Raw genomic sequence first — 20,697 nt, 5'->3', positions numbered from 1 at the left:
TACGTCTGTCTTTCTCCCTTGTTTGTTTGATTGCTTTTTTCCTGCCCAGAAGATCAAAGTTTAAGTAAAAGCTTTCATCCTAAATTTTTAAAATTTTAATCATATTTAATTCTTGTTTTGGCAGTTTGAAGCCAAGTGTTTGGGCTTAGTAGATATTGCAACCTTCTCTGTGTGGTGCAATTATACTCCCTTAAGCTCTTGAGCTTTCACAGAGAAATTTAGCATTTGCAAAAATGACTGAGTTGAATCATGACCTGGGAAGTTATTAGGGTGGAGCTTGAAAAAAAATATTTCTGTTGTGTTTATTCCTCAGTTTGGCCAAGAACCAAATTATTTCATGCACTCTTGTACAGTAATTATTTATGCATAAGTTTTCTTATTGTGCTTATGTATTTCTTAGAGAACCTAAATTTGATTTCTTTCCTTTTGGAGTGGTCTGTAATAAACATCTTCTCCAGAGGATCCCTACTCCTGAAGTCTGACCAGGGTTCCAATTCAATGGGTACATCAAGCTTTCTGTTTGACTTTTTCACTTTAATACAGAGCCAAACCAATTTCATGTGTAATATTGACTATATCTTTGGTAAACAGTGTTAGGCATCCAATTATATAATTATGAGTGATTACAACCACCACAGTAAATATATCTGAAGCTATTTACTATACTTCACATAAACTACATTAAAGTTAAAAATCAACATAGCTACCAAAACCAATGAATATTCAGTGCTAGATTTTGCTCGCTGCTCTGAAGAAAAAAGTTGTGGAAAAGCAGTGAGATTGTAATTTGCCCCTTCTGTGTTTCACCATACTCTGATATTTATTCTAGAGGTAAAAAAAGTGCAAATAAGCATAAGTAGAAGCAATGAAAAAGATATCTATAGTACTTTTATATTATTATTCTATATTTTTATATATATATTTATATTATTATTCTATATTATTTTTGAAGATATTACTGGATGCAGTATATTATTGCTAAATTTTACAATTACAGAAGATAGATCCTCTATGATATAAAGAAAAGCATCAGTGAGCTATTCAACAAATCAGAGTTATCACTTTCCTAAATTTGTAGCTCACACTATATTTTTCTTATATTGGGACAGAATGCAGGCCATTATTTTCATACCAAATAAATAATCAAAATCCTCACGAAGAGCTAAATCATTAAAATTTTTTTGAAAATCTGAAGGAAAGGTGAAGATATCTAATAATTTGAAAACATTTACAGGGCTAAAATTGTGGGCACTCTTGTAAAGAAAGACAATGTGATTCTTGGTACTGGCAAAGATTACCACAGAACTGAGGAACCAGCTCCTTGCTAGGTGTGCTCATCCCATTCATGTCCAGCGTGTGACTATGCCAGATGCTTTACTTGAGCTGAATGATAATTTGAATAGAAGAAAAAATGTAATTCTAGCTATTCTTGAGAATTCACATTTCCCTTCTTCTCCCCACTGAAAGGTATAGTAATGTTAAAGGTGAAATGAACTTTATGCATGGAAATAACTGGAGAATTCTTTGTCAGGTTTTTGCATGCTTTTCTCTCCCTTGCTTAAACTTCTCAATAACTCTAGGACTGCAGCCCTGAGAGCCTAAAATTTATCAAAATAGTTTTGATTTGACCACCACTGATTGAAGGCTGATACACTTGACAAAACTAAAACAGATTTTAACTTGATTCAATACTAGCAAAATTTTCCTTTCTACACTGCTGTTACATAACATTATCAATTTGCTGAAAGTATTGGTAGCACAGAACAAACAGACTTAAAAACCTTTCATTTTGTTTTTGATTTTTTTTTTTTGCTTGTTTGTTTTTTTCTTTAGTAATTTTCTTTTCTTCTGCAATATATAGATGATATGTCCATGGCAGGTAATAATGAACTTTCTTTACAATTCTTCAAACTGTTTTGGAAAGTTTCCTTTACAGATAATATCTCAGAGGTAAAATGTTAACTTTGATTCCTGATCTCATTCCAGCACCACAGTTCTGGTGTTTTATTCCCATAAAATGTAAAAAAAAATCAAACTCCAACAAAGATATGCGTGAAGGTCTCTATATCCCCTAAAATACCAAAAGGAAACCTGAATTTACCATTGCAGGATTTGGAAAAAGCATTTTGAGGTGATGCAAGGTACCTACTTAGCCAGAGGTTCTGCTTACCCTTTTTGTTGTACTTCAGAAAGGCTGGTTAGGTAGACTTAATGGAACTGTCAATCCTGTACTCAAAAAAGGTTTCTATTTAGCACTTACACTTTAAAATAAGACCCCATTTTTTCCCAGAAAATAGATCCTGGCTGAATGGTCCAACTCACTACCCTGATCTCTAAAATTTGTTATGATTATCCTGGGTACCAGGATAAGAAAATGTAACTTCAAAGAACAAATATGCCATAATTCTAAAGATTAGGGCTGAAGTTAGTAGGAAAATACTTCAGTTTTAAAATACCCGTCTGTCATTTTGCTCTCATAATTGCTTGCAAACTGTACATTATAATATATTGTGTATCTAAAAACAATGACTTGCTGATCATTAAAATGGTGATGTGTTCAACTGAATCACAAAAATGCATGTATTTGTAAAGCCTTTATCAAATACGTAACTATTGAGTAATTTCAAGCATTTCAAATCCATATAAAAACATAAAAGCTTTTCAGTTATTCAAAAACCTTAGAAATGAAACTTAATTTCTTTGGGACATTTGGTTTACAATTCTTTTGCTTTAGATAAAGACCATAAAAAAAAAGGGATGTAAACACAATTTTGAAAGTTATGTTAATCAAGGGAAAGTTGTTTTGTAATAACTGTGTGTAAAGATAACTGTGTTTCTCTGCAACGCACAGTATCAGAAACAAGGCTAGAAAAGCCATCTTTTTGGCTCTTGTTCACATTCTGACTTTACTCAAGCCTTGTAGGGCCAACTATCTTTAACTGTTCTTGACAAAAACAAGTCCACATTTGCAATCAGCTTGTCACGGGCAATCTCACGGGGAATACTTGGTCCAGTCCAAGAATGAGAAATGATTTGTACAATCTCATTCCTTTAAATTAAAAATAAGACACATGTCCAGTACTATGCACACTAAATTAATCCTATGTAGAAATAAAGCACATAGAAGCTGCTATCCTTAGCACTGTACTATGTCTGTTGCTTGCAGAAATGGGTACATTTGAAACCTCAGTGTGTGAATCTCTCACTGACTACCTTTGATGTAGGAATGGCTTTGCATCTGAACTAAAATGAAAATACAATTAAATAAAAAGTTACAAATTGAAAAATCCTTGCATAATACTATATTTAATGCATATGCTAAATGTGTTCTCTTCTGCATCACCAAATTAACTGATGTAGGAGCAACCAGCATTTGTAATGTAATGCCAGGAACTGCTGCAGTACACCCTCAAGATACTTTTACCTGTCACACGGGCAGAGAGCAATTCCTTTCAGGCAGTCAATAAAGCAGGTTTTATCTACAAACTTTCCAACATCACATTAGGATGATTAAAAATAAAATCCAGCATGAAACAGAGAGATCTGTAAGTGTTAAATATGCATGCAATATGGAGAGAAATTATTTTAATAATACCATTAAAATATTGTCAGTGCTGCTTTAGTCAGTGGAATTATATTCGATTAAGCATATCAACACCTTCAAGCAGCAGTTGAACTCATCACTAATAATATTCATTAAATATGCTTTGTCATATTGTGCTTTAACAGTCCTTGTCTACAGGTAAAGAACAGACAGAAAACATGAAATGAGTTGGAAATTGGAATAGGCTGTCAGGCCCCCCCAGCTGGGGTGTCTTAAATCAGCAGGATTATGCCTCAGCTTTCTTTTTTAATATCCTCACATGGAATCACATCCCTAAATGATGGGTATTTGAAGAGGTACTGCTTAAACCCATGGGTCTGATATCACTGCAGTGGCACACAAGGTGCAGAATCCCTGATGCTCTGCTGCTGAGGTCTGTGTTAGGGGCCAGCTCCAGCAGGATGCTGAGAGCCATCAATGCCAGCAGGCAGATGTTGGGAGGTAGCACACTTCCATACTGATTGTGGTGTTCCACAGGATAGGGGAAAGGGAGTTGATATTGTCCTAAAGGAAAAAGCTGGTATTAACCCTTGAAGAAAAGAGACTTCTATCTCTCCTAGTCACTAACCTGGAAAAAAGCATATAGGACAAATCTATAATTTTTAGAAGGAAATATGAAATTAAAAATGGCAGAAGAGAAATGGAGAGGAAAATGCTGTCTTTTGCATGACCTGGCTAAGGAAATGTTAGCAATAAACTTTTTCTTTTGAGATGAGACAGATTTTCAGTAATGTTACCTTGCTACTGAAAGTCACTGAAAGAATTTGACAGTGTAAAAAAATATTTCTCTCTTAGAAGATCTGATTTTTTCATATCTTTAGTGACGAGAATGAAGTGCTCAATAATTTGTACCAGGGATGCTCTGGTTAGTTGCCAGTGCAGTTATATTTATCTTCTAGTGTAAGACAATTGATTAGCTGTTCTAAAACTAAGTAGTCCATTGCAACTTTCTTTAGCATTAAGTTGGTTTGGATGACTGTAATCCACAGCAAAATAAGCATTAGGGTTTTTTTTCTTCTAAACTCAAACACTTTTGTATGAAAAATATACCAAAAAAAACAGGCAGCTGCCTAACAGCCAGGTGAATTGACCATTATTACAGGAAAACACTGATTTCTTCGTACTAAAATATGTACCAACAGAGAATTTATACCATGTACCACATCAGTAATGATATTTGGAAAAGGTATTCCATCAAAAAACATCTAGGTTGCAATTTCAGCCTTCTTGTATGTGTAATATAAAATGTTTTCCTAATGAATAAGTGTATCTAAATTATGTAAAATACAAGGTCTAAAACTTGACATCATACTGAAACACTGAAGAAAGAGTAAGAATAATACATAAAAGTAGCATAGGTGCCACTTAGTATAATCAAAAATATGTAAAATACCCCCAATATCGGTTACTGAATAGAGAGGAAAAATAAAACAAGTATGGTATCTATCTCATTAGCTCTTCAAACATTGCAGAGGGTATTGCTCAAATGCTTTCTCAAGCATCATATCAGTCCATTCAAATACTCAGAAAAATGAATAAATGTATTCAAATAGCAGTTGGTTCCACAGAGAACCAACCAAGCTCATGACTGAGCTTCAGTGGGAAAAAAACAAACAAAAAACCAAACAAAAAACAGCAAAACAACCCCAACAAAAACGGTATTTAAAAGAGGTGGGAGCAAGGACAGGCTACAAGAGAGAAATACCAAAACACTGCCCAGGCATGCTGGGATGGTTTTGGAAAAGGAAAAGCTGAGCTAGATTTGAAATTCTTGGGATATCAAGGGCAACAAGAAGAGTTTGTGTTGCTAGTATGTTAGCAGCAAAAGAATGAACAAGTATACAACTCAATTTGTATACTCGTACACAAATAGTGTACAAGCTGTATAGACAAGTATACAACTTGAGTCTGCTAATGAGTGGGGAGAGTGATTTAGTGACAGTGGATGCAGATAAAGTTGAGGTACTTTAAACATTCACTGCCTCAGTCTGGGAAAGGTTTGAATCTCGAGGTTGTGAAAAAGGACTCAGATGGTGATCTGTTGAGAAATTTGAGTCCAGCTGTGTGCAGGATAAAACACACTGGGTTGTATCATCAGAAGCTTTGCCAGTAGATTGAGGAAGTGATACTTCCCCTTTACTCCGTGCTCAGTTGATCACACCTGGAATAGTGAATCCAACTTTGGAACCCTAATACAAGAGAAATTCTGATAAACTTGAATGAGGTTAGCAGAGGCCACCAAGATGGATGTGGATTTGGTGCACATGTCCTTTGTGGAGTGGTTGAGGAAATTGGCCTTGGCTGCGAGCCTAGAGTAGAGAGAGCTCCAAGTGACTTAATAAAAGTCTTTCAATAGGTGTGAGGGAATTACCAGGAGATGGAGGCAGGTCTTCAATTGAGGTGCGTGGCAAAAGAATGATAGACAATGCTTTAAATTGGTGTAAAGAAAAACCAGTTTCAATATGATGGTACTGGAACAGGTTGCCCAGAGAGGCTCCATCCTGGAATCCAATTGGACAAATCCTAAGCAACCTACTCTGAATTCTGTGTTGCTCTTGCTTTTGGCAGAAGACTGGACGGGATGACCTCCCAATTTTTCTCCTGACCTAAATGCTTCTGGATTCTATGAAAACACAATGGTTATAAAAGAGCAATCTAAGAAAAGGGTTCTTTGCTATACCAGAATGGTGAAATGCTATATACTAGAGTAGGTGCCATGCTAACAGAATGCTTTCTGAAAGCAAATAAAGCCCCATTTGTTGCATAATACATGTAGCACCAGTTAAACACAAATAATACTCAGTTAAGTTTTGCTTTTTTTTTGAAGTATTGATGCACAGGCCCTTTGTGACTGATTAGTGGTAGCACCTGAATAAGTGCTACAAATATCACAACAAAGTTCAATGTGAGACTGGCAAATGATTATTTTTTTCTGTTTGAAAAAAGCATGAGTTTAGCAGCCACTGAAATTTCTCAATCATGCCTCCTGTATTTTTACTTGCCATTTATTTGGCAGTTCTATTTTCTATATCAAATTTGGAAAGGATGAGGGCTGAAGACACAGGAGTTGATTCTACCTTTGTGCTCTTTTAACTTTATGTCAAGAGAAGGAAACAGTTTGGAGACTTTTGCCATTCAGTTTGGACAATTTTGCCCCAGCTATCTCTAACGCATTCTGGCACTTCAGGGTCATTTGTGATCTCTGTAAGACAATAATGCATTTCTCTGGAAATTATTGTTTATTATGACAGGAGAGAGACATGTACACAACTGCATTACCTAGGGTGACGTCTTGGGCCTGACCTATGGTCCGAGATGCTCATATTACAATAATCCCTATTAAGTACAATTCCTATTAAAGGTATTTTGACAGAGAATAGAAAATATCATTTTCTATTCTCACTCTGTTATCCCTTTTTTAGACTTGATCATGTTGGGGACTTTTTGTGGCATTTATATATATATGTACACTGGGAAATGTTACAATGCAACTTTGGTGTACTGCATTCGAAAAGAGCAGAGGATAGTGCAAAAATGCAGTAGAGAAGGATGTTTTGGAACTGTGAGCTTTTTCAGAATAATACATCTTTTGAGGTAAAAGACTCACTGCATTAGCCAATCAGTTCATTAGGAGCCCCTCTAATTTGCTGTTCAGTTCAAACTTCCTGTGATTTAATATATTTAATAAGAAAAGTGCTTTATTAGCAAAAGTGTTGTGAACTATAGAATATCAGTTTGCATTCTATGATGGGGTAGGAAGTAATTTTGGCATCTCCTCAAAGTGGTTCTTAAACCTTCTGAGAAGAAGAAATACACTTTTATAATATACACATATAATTGGAAATTAACTCCTTAATTTGATTTTACACATAGAACTTCAGGTCAGTAATTTCTCTTACAGTAACTCAACCTCAGCATGCTCTTTATAGTTATAATAACTTAGTTAAATCTGATCTTTTAGTGCCTGTGGGATCTATGGGGTAACAGCCTCCCCCCTCCCCCCCCAGCATTATCTACTTTCCAGGTAATAATCGAGATTAAATGTGTAGACTTGTTTCTCCATCATTTCAAAAAGAAAATATCTTTCTTCAGATATTCCTCAGAAAGTGGAAATAAAGTCCTTTATAATTTATTTTTATTTCCCGAAAAATTATCCCAAGGTGAAAAGGGATTCAGAATAAAATTTTATTTAAAAGGGAAACAATTTGATTAATTCCCATGAAGCAGGGACAAATGCTCTTGCACATTTAAATGTTAAAGAGATTATGTTTGAAATTCAAGCAGCCACACACAATGTATTTGTCAGGCTAATAATTATGTTTTGCATATGTCGAGTTCTGCAGAGACAATGATGCTACTGGTAATTCTGCTACTGCAGGATCTGCTTTTTTTACAAATGAGGTCAAAAGACAATCAAAAATGAGTGTAAATAGATCTGCGTGGTAGCCTTGCCTACCCATCAGCTAGGAAGAAGAGTGGTCTGTGAACCATGCATTCCTTCCTCTTTTCTGCTTTTAAATAACCGTGAGCACAGGAGGGGGAAGCCACCCACACCCAGCTCCTGATCTACAAACATCACACAAATCAGACACTAATTCTGCTTGTGGCTGCAGCAGAAGTGAGTAGGCATTTGGGAGTAGGTCCTTACATCCAATTTCTAATCCCGACATGAGAAGAGATTTGCAAGTTGCAGGATAAGGAGGAACAAGGTTTTATTACAATTTTGTGGTCATCCACAACAGTACTCAAACTCTGCTTTATCGCAAAAACTACAAAACTTGTCTTTAAAACCCTGTGGGTAAAACACTAAATATGCTTCTGTGCATTAGGTGCTCACATTTTTGTTGCAATAAACAATCAGCTTATAGAAAGGCTAAGGATGTTCTGCAAAGGATGCTCTGAACTGCGACCCAGCATGGACTGGTTCAGGATTGACATTATACATGAGCTTTCACACCAGTTACTGAGTTGCTCCGTTAATCCACAGAGAAGGCTCACATGTTGATTTATAGATACCTGGTTTTGTACTCCAAGGCTGTTGCCACTCTATCACGTAATATGGTTATGTTGTCCATGACCCTAGAAATAGTCCTTCTGGGAAGAGTTGTTCTTTCAGTTGAATAGATTTTGGTGTTAAATTGATTCCTGGTATATTTTATCAAGCAAAAATAACACTGGGCACTTAAAATGGAAAAATGGAACATATTTTCCTTTCTTTTATTGGCATTATTTAAAATGGCATGGACTTTAGGTTCTTTCTTTCTTTCTTTACACTTCTAAAGCAAGTAGACAGAATTGCAACATTATTTTAACTTAACTGCCATGACAATAGGATTTATGGACTACTGAGTTTCATGTCCTTTTGAAAGTATAAAAAGAAATGCCATAAACACGCAAAATACTAATGAGATTATCTGGCAATTTTTTCCAGAGAGGAAGGAGTAAAGCAGATTGACATATATGAGTTTTGAAAGGAGGAAATTTGCAAGCTATTTTCAGAGATCCACTTGCATTGATTTGAATGAAAATCAGCAAAGAATGCTCTAAGAAATAATCTCAAAAGGGTACAGACTCCAAAGTCTGACAACAGCTGGGAGTAAGTGCTTTAGCACATGGATGTTAGTGATGAAACACATTTACATGATGATTAACAGCTTTTCAAGTAGCCTAGGTATAAGACAAAGACAAAACCCCCTAATATGTCCTTGTTCTGAAGTTGTCTCTGCCTGTCTATCCTGTGGATAAAAAAGTAGGAAAGTTTTGTCTGTGATTTGCACATTTCTTTCATAATTTGCTGTCTCTTTATGCAGCAATAGAGATTCAGCTAATACTAGTTAGCAAAGTTATATTGTATGAGCAGTGCTCCAATGCCTAAAGATCAGGATTTCTTAGTCTTACAAAAATTAAACTTTGCAATTTAATTCTATGAAAGCTATTGACGTGCAAGCTAATTCCTGTGTCAGTAGGCATTGATATCTTGCTCTCAGGCCTTTATGAGTTGCCAAATAGTCCCATGCATTTGCTCAGAAAAGGCCAAGACAAGCTGTCAAGGATCAGTATTCAGATGTTGTGACAAATCCTAATTTCCAAGTATTTAAAGTAAATTCTTGTTGTATTTCTCTGAACTGGCTGTTGAGGCAAGACCTTCTGGTTTCCACTACAGTCTCATTTGGCAAATCAGAGGTTTAAATGAGGTAATGTGTTATTATGGAGGAACAAGGACAGGAAAGCAAGAAATTTCACCATGTAGTCAAGTACTAAATGCAGCTGTGATTTCTGTCCTAAGCTTTCTTCTGGTCATTTCCACTCGCTATCTGTAATGAAATAGTTAATAATGCAGATACTTAAATACCATCTGTAGATTTTGAATATATGATGGCTCTTTGTTAATAAATAAGCTAGAATATATACTTTGTGTGGATAACACTTCAATGCTATAATTGAAGGCAGTATCAAAACTAGGTATAATAAGATCTATAATTGGAATCCAGTTAATGAAACAAAGAAAACATAAGACCTTCCCTTTACACTGTTTACTCTGACATTTTCTCAGATTGAATTTTGGTATTCTTTGTGGTGATCTTTCCTGATGAGATTTCACTGTGATTTCAGTATTAAAGAATTAACAAAATGAGAAATGCAAAGGCTATACTGAGAAAATTGGTGAGGAAGCTTAAAATTGTATATCTGTGGAAATTCTGGAGGTCAAAAAGCATTTTGTGACTAGTTATGGCTATAATTCTGCTTTCAAAATGAAATTTTAGTTTAATTTCCAAGAAATTATTCAAATATGCATGTTATTGCCTTTTAAAAAAACCCAGTATACTAGAATAAAAAGCTCAAGCTGTACAAAATCATAAGGCAAATAGTTCCCACCTCAGAGATGTGAACTTTCAGAGTTGCAGACAATGTGAAACGAGCAAGTAACTATAGAGCCACAATACCCTGCTGTCATTGTCATTTATCCGCTCTGCCTGGACTGAGGTTCACAGCTACAGTTCTGATTGCTTTTGAGATATGCAGTTTCCAGAGTCAATTAGCAATTTCCATAGTCAGCTTTGTCTTCCAACTCTGAATCCTATAGTGCCTGATTAAGCTTTTTCCATACTTAGCTGGAAAGAGCATGGGCTGCCTAGTACACAGACTGAGTCATACACTAAGTCAAGCATGTAGGAAACACTTTAAAGCTGGACTTGAAAGCACTAACATAAAATCTAACCCACACCACTGTCCTCTTCCCATTGCTTGGAACAAGAGGGAACAGCACTCATGTCAACACACTGGTGTTACTCCAAGTGCCATGTTTTGAAGTTTGTTTCATATCAAATATGCAAAAGGGTGCTATTAGAAAAGCAGTGGCTCTTCCCCTGTGTCTATTGCAAGGTATGATGTCTGATTTGCTCTCAGCATCTCTTTTTGATATATGGGCCAAGTCGGTGGAGAAGAGAAAGAACTAATCAATAACACAAATTAGGAGTACGCAATGACTCTCTTATCATAATGTAACATTAGAAAGGATGCACAATAAAGATGGAAAGAGGACACAATAAATCATGTGAAATGACACCAAAAATAGACTGACAGCATCTGTTCTTTTTGTCTCATAACCCAAAACCAAAATAGCTTTCACTACAACTAAAATGAGCATATTCAAAGCAGATAAAAAATGTTGTCAGCAATGTCTAATTAAAAAATGAAGCTCTTTTGAGGATGTGTATCACATCGTAACCTTACATTACCATTTCACTCTACAATGTGTCACCTTTCTTACTGCTACGGCATACTTTTTAAAAGTCAGCAATCATTTTTTCTTTTTAGCTTAGAATAGAGAAATTTGGGCCCCTTGATTGGTGCAAATTGGCCCTCTGACATTCTGAATCCTGACATAAAATTATCCTATGGAAGTCCAGTGTAAGAAGAGTTCTGTCTTAACACTGTACTGAAATGAAAGACTCCTGAACCAGTAGCCTGCAGGTTTTTTATTTGTGCCATAGAGGAACTCAAAACTGTCAGAATGGATTTTTCCAAATTAAGACTTTTTTTCCTGTTAAAGATGCAGTACCTAAAATATTGGCAATTTTATACTTAATTACTTATTAAAATTATATATATATATTCATACCTTTCTGACCCTAAACACTGAGAAAGAGAGTAATTTAGAAGTCAATTTAATTGTTGTTCTATTTATTCATATACTATCTCTTCCTATAAAAGTTCCCTCCTTATTTAAAATCAATTCATCTTTACCTGGAAAGAAAAAGAATATATTGGAAAGTCAAGCAGTTGAAAAATAAGGTTGAAATTGACCTTATAAGCTTTCTTAGGCTTTCTAAGAGGTGCTTTATCATAATCATTAGATATTCTACATGAAATGTGAATCAGAAGAGACCTACAGTTCTGAGCAGACATAGGAGCAGTATCTGAATGGGGATGGGTAAATGAGATATTTGGACAATGGATATTTTGGATCACTGAGGTATTCTCACTGCTGGTGGTTCTCCTTGCTGTAAAATCAGCAATACTGAATGGGGCAAGGGATGTTTTTTTCTTGACAAGTATTAAAGCCTAAGGTAGAAACACAGCACTACAGACACAAGAATGGATATCCTCATTTGTTTCCAAAAGTCCAACACTTTCAGTAACAGTTTGGATTTCATCCAAGGGGTATTTTAAGAATGCCTGGAAAAAAAAGCCCGGATTAAGAAAGGGGTTTTGGCAGGTTTTTTGGGGGGGAAACACTTCCTTTATCAAAATGCAGTCAGATAGTATTTCTTCTGTCAAGGAGTCCTACACCAGCAGGGTAGCAGAGAGATTGGATTCATTGGCCTATCTCAACAGCTCCGGATAAGGCACCGAAACTATGGTCAAGACTATAGTTACTTACCCTCATGCTAAAACAAATCTAAGGGGACTTGACACACATGTAAGCAGCTTTCTTTTCAGTTGTGTTTTTTATTGATTGGTGGGTTCACACAAATAGGTAGTAAAACACCTATGCTGGCTGAAGTCTAGATGATGAGTTTCTTAATGAAGTCCTTATCTTTCTTCTTAAGAACTCTTAATACCATTTTCACTTTATTTCATTACCATGTTTGCACAACTTTTATTCTCCTATCCTCAAAAAAAGAGCAGAAAAGGCCTTAAGATATTAGTTTGTAAATGTGCTTTGAAAATGCAAGTATGTTTAATTTGTAGTCAGTTGTGGCAAATTGTTTTTTTGAAACTGGTAAATAGCAAGTAGTTTATGAGGTTTGTACACAATCTGCAAATTGCTTGATCTTATCTTTGCTCAAACCTATACTCTACCTTAGTTCTTCTCAACACTAGAATATATGATGGCTAAGCTTAAATTTAAGCTGAGCTTAAATGATCCTACCTTCCTTTAATAGATATCATCTGCAAGCTTAGACAAATCTCATTATTGCCTACAAAGCATACAGTAAAAAGTAAAAATGTATTCTGTGTGGTACAGTATTTTCTGATTATTATATATATCCATTCTCAATCCCAAAATAATTATACTTTTTATCTCAAAAGTTTTACAGCTTTACCACCTCAAGCAATATTTTACATCTGTCAAGAATGATTTATGCAATAATGACTTAAACTGCAAAATGGAGTCCTCAAAGGAAGAGCTGTCAAATATTTTCACCATAAATAACTTTATTAAAATAAGAACTGATATCCTGTATAAACAATATCTTGCCTTCAAGTATAATTCAGATCATATAGCTATAAGATTAGTGAAAAAAAATTTTGAGATAGTAAGGAATTTATGATATTGCTGCTTTGATATCAAAGTATAATTTTTAAATTAAGCAGATGCTAGTGCCTAATGGGCAACCTTGGAAAAAAAAAATCTGTTTCAAAATAATACTTCTTGTGACTTGTACTTATCTACTGCTCTTTTTAAAAAGGGATATTTACATTAATAAAGAAACTTTATGTGTCTTTAATCCCAGGAGTACATCCAGCGACAACTGTGGAGCTACTTGTGCTATTAGAGCCTGTAAATTTGGACCTTTAGTTTTGGCACTGTCTGTTCCCATTAATGATTTTTGTCAGTAATAACTCTTTCGGTAGCTATGTAATTGCCTATTGTGGCACTACTTGAAGAGGACAGAGGACTAGAACTTTGCTTAGATTGTGTTAATACCTTTCTAAAAGGAAAAAGAGAGAGGAGAAATTCAAACCAAAAGCAAGCTACACTCTGATAGAAGTACTCTGAGAAAAGCTAGTAAGGATTTTAGCTGCAAATGTCAAAAACTGCTGTGAAGGCAGCACTGGTGTGGCTGGGACAGGGCCTGCTGGGTGCCCAGATCATGCTGGGCACCCAAGTCTGGGCCACCCAAACAATTACACAAAGCCATCACAAGCATTTGATGCTTCTCTGCACCCTCCCCACACTGCACAGTGAAAAGGGAAACAGGGTCCATCCAGGTTACTCATTTATAAAACCATCATGCATAAAATTTTTTTCTCCTTTGACCACTCTATCTTTTGTCTGTCATGTTTAAGGCAGTGTAGATTCAAGTAATTGCCATTTTTTTAATATGAACTTAAAATATTTTTTCCCATCCTTCTGTCCCATCTTCTTTGAGTGAGTAATTTGGCCAAAAATTAAAGCAGTGAACAAACAGCAGCTTTCAGTCTTGCATCATCACGATGTTTAAAACTCGAGATCCTGCACTTTCATCTAGAAAAGTGGACTATAGACCAGTAGAGAAAATCAGAATCCTAATTCATGTGTGTGTGTGTGCAATACCATTTTTCTATAGCAAGAATTTTCTTTTAAGCTAAGCTTCAAAGCTGTGACATTTTAAAATTATATGAGGTGGTATTTAGAATCAAAAAGAAAAAGCATTATTTATAGAGTGATTCCCTTTCTGATATCTGCATTGCTGGAATTCTGATGACAGATTAGCTTTAAAAGTGATCCCATTGACATTTGCTTTACTTCAAAATATTAGAATAATTTTTAATATAATCAGTGGCTTATGGAGAGTAAATGATAGTGTGATGTGGAATAAGGTTTTATTTGCAATTCACTGGGCTTTTAGTCAGGAGTGTAATATGTAATATGGTCTTCAGAACCTCTGGTCAGTGGAAGCTCCAGCAATTCACAGCTACTTGAGGTGCCTTCCTCCTCCATATGTTTAGTATTACGTTAAATATTATACAGTGGCTTGCCATGAAATAAAACATCAAATTAAACTTTTAAGCAGTGGATAGTTCATTGGAAGAACTCACATGTAGAAAGTTACATTTCTGACCTCTGAAAATTGAAAATTGAAAATTGAAAATTGCTGAAATTGACCTCAAGTCTCCTACTCAGAGCACAAGTGCAAAATAAGCCACTAACCAGGCACTAAACACTCACATTTTTAGAAAACTCTTGAAATTTACTTTGTTTCACAACCTGGAGGAAGTCCTTGTTAGGTATCACTATTCTGTATATTGTTACAATATACAGACTATGTTATATATAGGTGTATGTGTATATGCTATATATTGAAAAATCAAATTTGAAAATTTGAAAAAGGTGAAGATGAAAAGTGAGGTGTTATCTTTTTGAGTTATTTAGAAGAACTATAGGATATGTTTACTAACATTCATTACATTCATCATACAGGTAATTTCAATTTCATGACACCACATAGACTTAAGGCTTTCTATCACATTTTGAAAAGAAATTGAACATTATGTGGATCAAAACCAAAAAAACCTCTTTATATACAGACAATCAAGCTGACAGATAGCCATGCATTTGGGTGTCAGACCTATCTTGTATTTTGAAAATTTTTGCCTGATTCACCTGCTTAAATTTAGCAGATCATAGTCCACATGCTTAAATTTAGACAAGTAAAATATAGAGGCAATTAAAGTAACTATTCATAGAAGTGATATTACTGAAAACCCTTATGCATAAGATTGTTTACAATGAATAATCTCTAACTCTGCGTTCAAAACTATTTATGAAAGATATGGCAACTTTTATGGACTGTATTTCTTTGGTATGTCTCAAACAGATTATGGTGTGTTGCATGATTTCAGAATTCAGCATTTTGGAAAAGGATCTATTCTATCTATCATCTATCTATCTATCTATCTATCTATCTATCTATCTATCTATCTATCCATCTTCCTCTGGTAATTGACAGATAAGCAGTACTTTTAAAGGCCTTTTCCTCCCTCCTAATGTTTTGGGAGACTTTAGGACTTTTAAACTACCACATCTCCAAACAGTGCTCCAGGCTGATGGCTGTGAAAGTTAGCAATAACATTCTCCTTTTGCAATATTATTTTTAACACATGCCAAGTTAACACAAACACAGGGTAGATGTGTAAAAGACACACAGTGTCAGTTCTCCTGGGAAATCTATGTCCAAGGCACAGCTACAAAAAATCTTAACTGAAATCTGCTCCCGATCACCAAACCAGATCTAAGAATAAAGGGCTCTACTGAGAATCTGCTACCAGGAGTATGCTTAAATATTGGTAGCGTGGGTAGAATGGTTGGCCTGAGTCCTATCTGAATTATACCAGCCTAAGCTAAAAATAATATTCCTTAAGTCTCTCCAAGATAACAACAGAATTATTGAGAACAGGATTTAACTCTGTGACTTTAAAATGAGAGAGCACATTGCATGTGATTCTAAAATTGATGTAAACAACACACTGGCACTTCTCCAGAACTAATTTAAGCTCAGCATTTGAATATGAATTTCCTTTTCCTTCTCCCAAGAGTGTACACAGCAAGAGACAAAATAAGGTACACCACAATTATCAATTATTTGAATTCATTTGAAAGATGGGTGTTTCTGTAAATAACTCTGGGTAATTAAAAAAAAAAAAAAAAACAACAAAACTCTACATATAACTATTATGTATCATAATTACTTCTCATGTGTGTGCATTTTAAAATCTGCAAATACATTTATTAATTTTTTGCTCTTAACAGGAAAAAAATATCAGCAGATTCAGCCATTCTGCATGTATTGACTTCTTACTGAATAGCAGGGAATAGTTCATAGTCTAGGCAAACCCAAGTTTTTACTCTGGCCATACTAGGACAATATCGGTAGCTCAATTGCAGGTACTTCACAATATCTCAGCTCTGAAAAAGGCTTGTCCCTTTCTTTATAAACTAATGCTTTCTTTATGATGGGCTGGTTTTTTCTACTTTTAACTTTGTGGTAAAATATTGAATTTAAATCAAGGTACGTTTCCTCTATGCTGATTACTTTAAGTGATTTACATCTTCTTTAAACCAACTGAGAGAAGAACTTCTGTTCCAGAGTTGCAAACACTGTGCTGGCTTCATTCAGCTGCTAGGGTGAGTGTGCAGTGACATACTCCATACACCCACTACTCTCAGGGCAGATTTCCTTACTGACACACACAAATGTATTTCACTGGACTTCAGAGAAATTACAACAAAGCAAAGGGGCTGGCCAGTACAACATACACACTTCTTTTACTGATCAACTGCTAACCAAACATGCAAAAAGTTTTGAAAATAAAACCAGACTTTACCATCTTTGTGATAATAGGTGACTTCTACTTTCCTTTCCTCTGACCCCAGCAGGGCTTGAGCAATTTGGGCAATATGATGTCTTTTGGTCTCTGGCCCATGAAGAAAATCACAGGTGCAAGGTTTCTGCATGACATCTGGCCTGGAGAACCCAGTCATCTCACAGAACCCATCATTGCAGTAGATGATAGCACAATTCTGCACTCTAGCATTAGCAATGATGAATTTTTTATCTGCAATAAAAGAAAGTGATGCATTTTTTAGTGCTCTTTCAACATTTCTTATAGGGTCGATTGCAGAGATGAATGCTGAACAACCCTTCTTTTCACAGAATGCCTGAAATACAGAGATTTTCAGTAATTTAATGAAGATCAATTTGATCCATAACTTTTAAAGAAACTTCAATTAATTTAGAATACATTAAAGATAAATATAATTCCTTTTATAAGGAAATAAAACCACACTATGTAAGTCTCTGTAAATCTCCTTTTGACTTCAAAATTTTGTCTGTTTCAGGCTTCACTGAAGCCCAAGCGATGAGCGCCGGCCCATCAGTCACAACTCCAGGAAAGTCCTTGAAAAGTTAGCAGCTTCCTTTGGGGAAAAGTAGAGCCTTGGGAAGGGGGTTCTACTTTAGGGAAGGGCTTCCTGATGTAAGGTCCATCTCAATCTACTCTATAGGGGTTTTATTGAGGCGAATGACAATAAATTTATAGTATTTTAATAAATCTATCTGGAATGTAACAGAAGAAAAGTTCCTAAAAACAAAAAAATATGAAACAATTGTTATGTTGGAAACATTTTGCAAATTTCACAGAAGTTCTCTGTTTCCATCCATCCTCCTTTCCCAAACTCTCATCTCAAAGACATGTTCAAAAGTTTTCAACTCTTATTAGTTCGTTTCTGTTTACCTTTTAAACACACTATTCCCATTGTAATTATAAACGTGACTATGATACACTTACTGCTAATAACATTAATTTTTAGCTACTCAAATTCACAAGGGGATTGCTCGCTTTATAAAATATTTTTACATGACACCAAGTAAACAGTGCAAGTCTTCAAAATTTTAAATATGTCTGTCTTTGAACACAGCGACATATCTGGAGATTTCATTCTTACTTTTTCTGTTATCTTTCAATCATGTTGAACTTTCACTATCACTTACCTATTTAGCAGCTAGTGCATTATTACTGTCAAAAAATCTACACTTCACTACATAAAAACTTGGAGTAGCAACACCAACTTAATATAGATATATTAGGAGTAGCACTGTCTTTATTTTTTTCCTCAAAAAATATAAATATTACACATGCTATTATGGGTTTAAGTATATGGAAGTATATGAACTGGAATTACCTGTAAGGGCTCACACCAGGCTGATACTAAAATTATGCTAAATATTTAAATCAATGTACATATATCAAACTACTGTTTCTAAATTAAATTCATTTTAAGTATCAAGTGATCTTTCTTACAGCTAATAGGAAACTAGAATTCTGGCCAGGAAAAAAAGCACTTCAGCTTCAGCCTCCTCGACAGGTAGTAAACTGCTGCATTGGAAAAGATCTCACAGACTCTCCCTGAGGATGCATTTGCACTGGTTTGATAGATATTTTAGACTTACATAAAGAAAAGAGAGAAATTTGACAGCTATATCTAAAGGCAGTCATGACAACAAGGTAAGAGAGTATTTCCTCTTTAATAACTCTTCTGCATATTTTCTGTTTCCTCTAAATCAAAGTCTGAAGTTCTGCTTTATTTTGAAAATGCAATTATTATTAACAGCATTAACAATCATAATAATAAATCTAGCCTATTTTTTAGACATTGCAAAGACAACAGGATTCTACATTCTGCTTTTAGAGCCATCTCACTGCTTCAGAAGAAGGTAAGAGATATAACTTCTATAGCTGTACAATATGGATACAATCAACGATAAAAACTATTCCTTGAAATAGGATGGGAAAATAGCCCCAACCCCCCTCTCAAAAAACCCAAACCCAAACAAGCCCGCTAGCCAATAATTCAAGTTAGTAATCTGTATTCTAGATCAAAAACATTGCTACTTCTGCCAGGGATCCCCTCCTTACCTCCGGGGTTTTCTTTGCAAGCTACAAACTTAAAAATAGTCTGGAGCTGCTGTCCATTTAGTCGCAAGCAGAATAAAACTACTATAGCAAAATAGATAGAAAGCGAGAACTTACTTTGCCCTTCAAATTTTCGTATGATTGTACCCAAAAATGTATTTTGTGGTGCCACATGACCTCTGCGAACAGGCATGTTTGTACAGGTCTTCGGTTTTCTGTGCACAATGACTTCTCCAAGGATCTCCTACACGGCTCCAGCCCAAAGCACCGAGCCAGCTACCCTTTGTGACAAATCATCGTCCTCTGGAGCTCGGAAATCTCTTCCCATTAGCACCACTTCTAGAGACACGCTTTTCCTATTGGAGTCAGATTCATCCCCCAGTTTCTTTCTTTTTCTTTCTTTCTCTCCTTGCTTTCTTTTCTATTTTTTTCCTGGAGGAGCTCGGACGCTATTGTCTGGGGCGGGTAGGGGTGGGGTAAGCAGGAGGAGGTGGCGGGTGGGGAAAGATTACAAGGGTAATCGATCTCTAGCACCAAACATCGCCAATTTTCCAAAGCAAATGGCTGTGACCCGGCAGTTTCCGACGCTGTAGTGGTGGTTTGAGGGCTGGAAGACTAATGTTTCTCCGCTGCCAGAGGGAGTGACGTTCCCCCCCTCCGGGCTTCACCACGGCGCGCAGCAGCTCGGATTACTCAAGCGTGGTTTAGCAAGAGCCAGCCAATAAATCTCTTCAAAACTCGGCGACAAACAGCGGCATCAGGAATAAGCTACACCCCAGCAGCACCGCGACGTGCCACATCCCCCACCGCGGCGGCTGCAGGGGTCAGCGGGGACCGAGGGCGATGGCAGCAGGGGGGCCCCGCCACCTCCGGTAGCCCCGGCGTCCCCGCCCTCCCGGCACCGCCGGCCCCTTCGCGGCCCCTGAGCGTGGCCCGCCGGGGAGCCCCAGGCGCTGGCAGGGCCGGGGGAGGGAGGGAAGCTGGTACACGCCCCGTCTGGGGCGGGGGGCGGCGCGAGTAGGGGTCGATGTTGAGCGATGGGGGAGCGGGGGAAGGGACCACCGGAGCCCTCGGCATCCTTCCTCTCCCCGGTGGAAGGGATTGCCGCCTCCTACGCAGCGTGACCCAGGCGAGGGCTTCCCCTCGCCACACGACCCCCTCTTGGGAGGAAGGGGGATTCCCCCGGCGCCGAACGCCGCTCCCGGGCTGCCGAGCAGGTGCCAGACCCCGTTCGGGGCCGAGCGAGCGGCGCGGAGGGCGCTCCGGGTCCCGCGGGTGCGGGGGCTCAGCTCGGCACGGAGCCCTCGCCCGGCCCGCGGCGGCACCGAGCGGGTGCCGAGGCCGCCCCGCCGCTGAGCGGCTGCCCGGGACCGCGCTCCGCCCCGGGGCCGGGGCCGCGTCGGGGCGCGGCGGCCGCTCGGAGCTGGCCGTGGTGCTGGGGCCGCCTCGCCGGCGCGCACGGAGGCACC

At 37.2% G+C, this 20,697-nt stretch overlaps 1 protein-coding gene across 5 annotated transcripts in view; it reads right to left on the bottom strand.

Moving 5' to 3' along the window:
- Positions 1-19,484, bottom strand: part of KCNH7 (potassium voltage-gated channel subfamily H member 7) — a 205,654-nt gene extending 186,170 nt beyond the window's left edge. For all 5 annotated transcript variants that reach the window (XM_077181497.1, XM_077181501.1, XM_077181499.1 and 2 more), the window contains exons 1-2: positions 19,346-19,484; positions 17,141-17,371 (exon numbers count right to left, since the gene is read on the bottom strand). In XM_077181497.1, the coding sequence (XP_077037612.1) occupies positions 17,141-17,371; positions 19,346-19,421 (307 nt within the window). In that variant the 5' untranslated portion in view covers positions 19,422-19,484. The remainder of the gene's footprint in view (positions 1-17,140; positions 17,372-19,345) is intronic.
- Positions 19,485-20,697: the final 1,213 nt, after the last annotated feature.

Source organism: Agelaius phoeniceus, chromosome 7, assembly GCF_051311805.1.
Source record: "Agelaius phoeniceus isolate bAgePho1 chromosome 7, bAgePho1.hap1, whole genome shotgun sequence".
NCBI lineage: Eukaryota > Metazoa > Chordata > Aves > Passeriformes > Icteridae > Agelaius > Agelaius phoeniceus.
The sequence above is the reverse complement of the archived record's forward strand: the minus strand, read 5'-3'. Positions and strand labels throughout refer to the sequence as shown.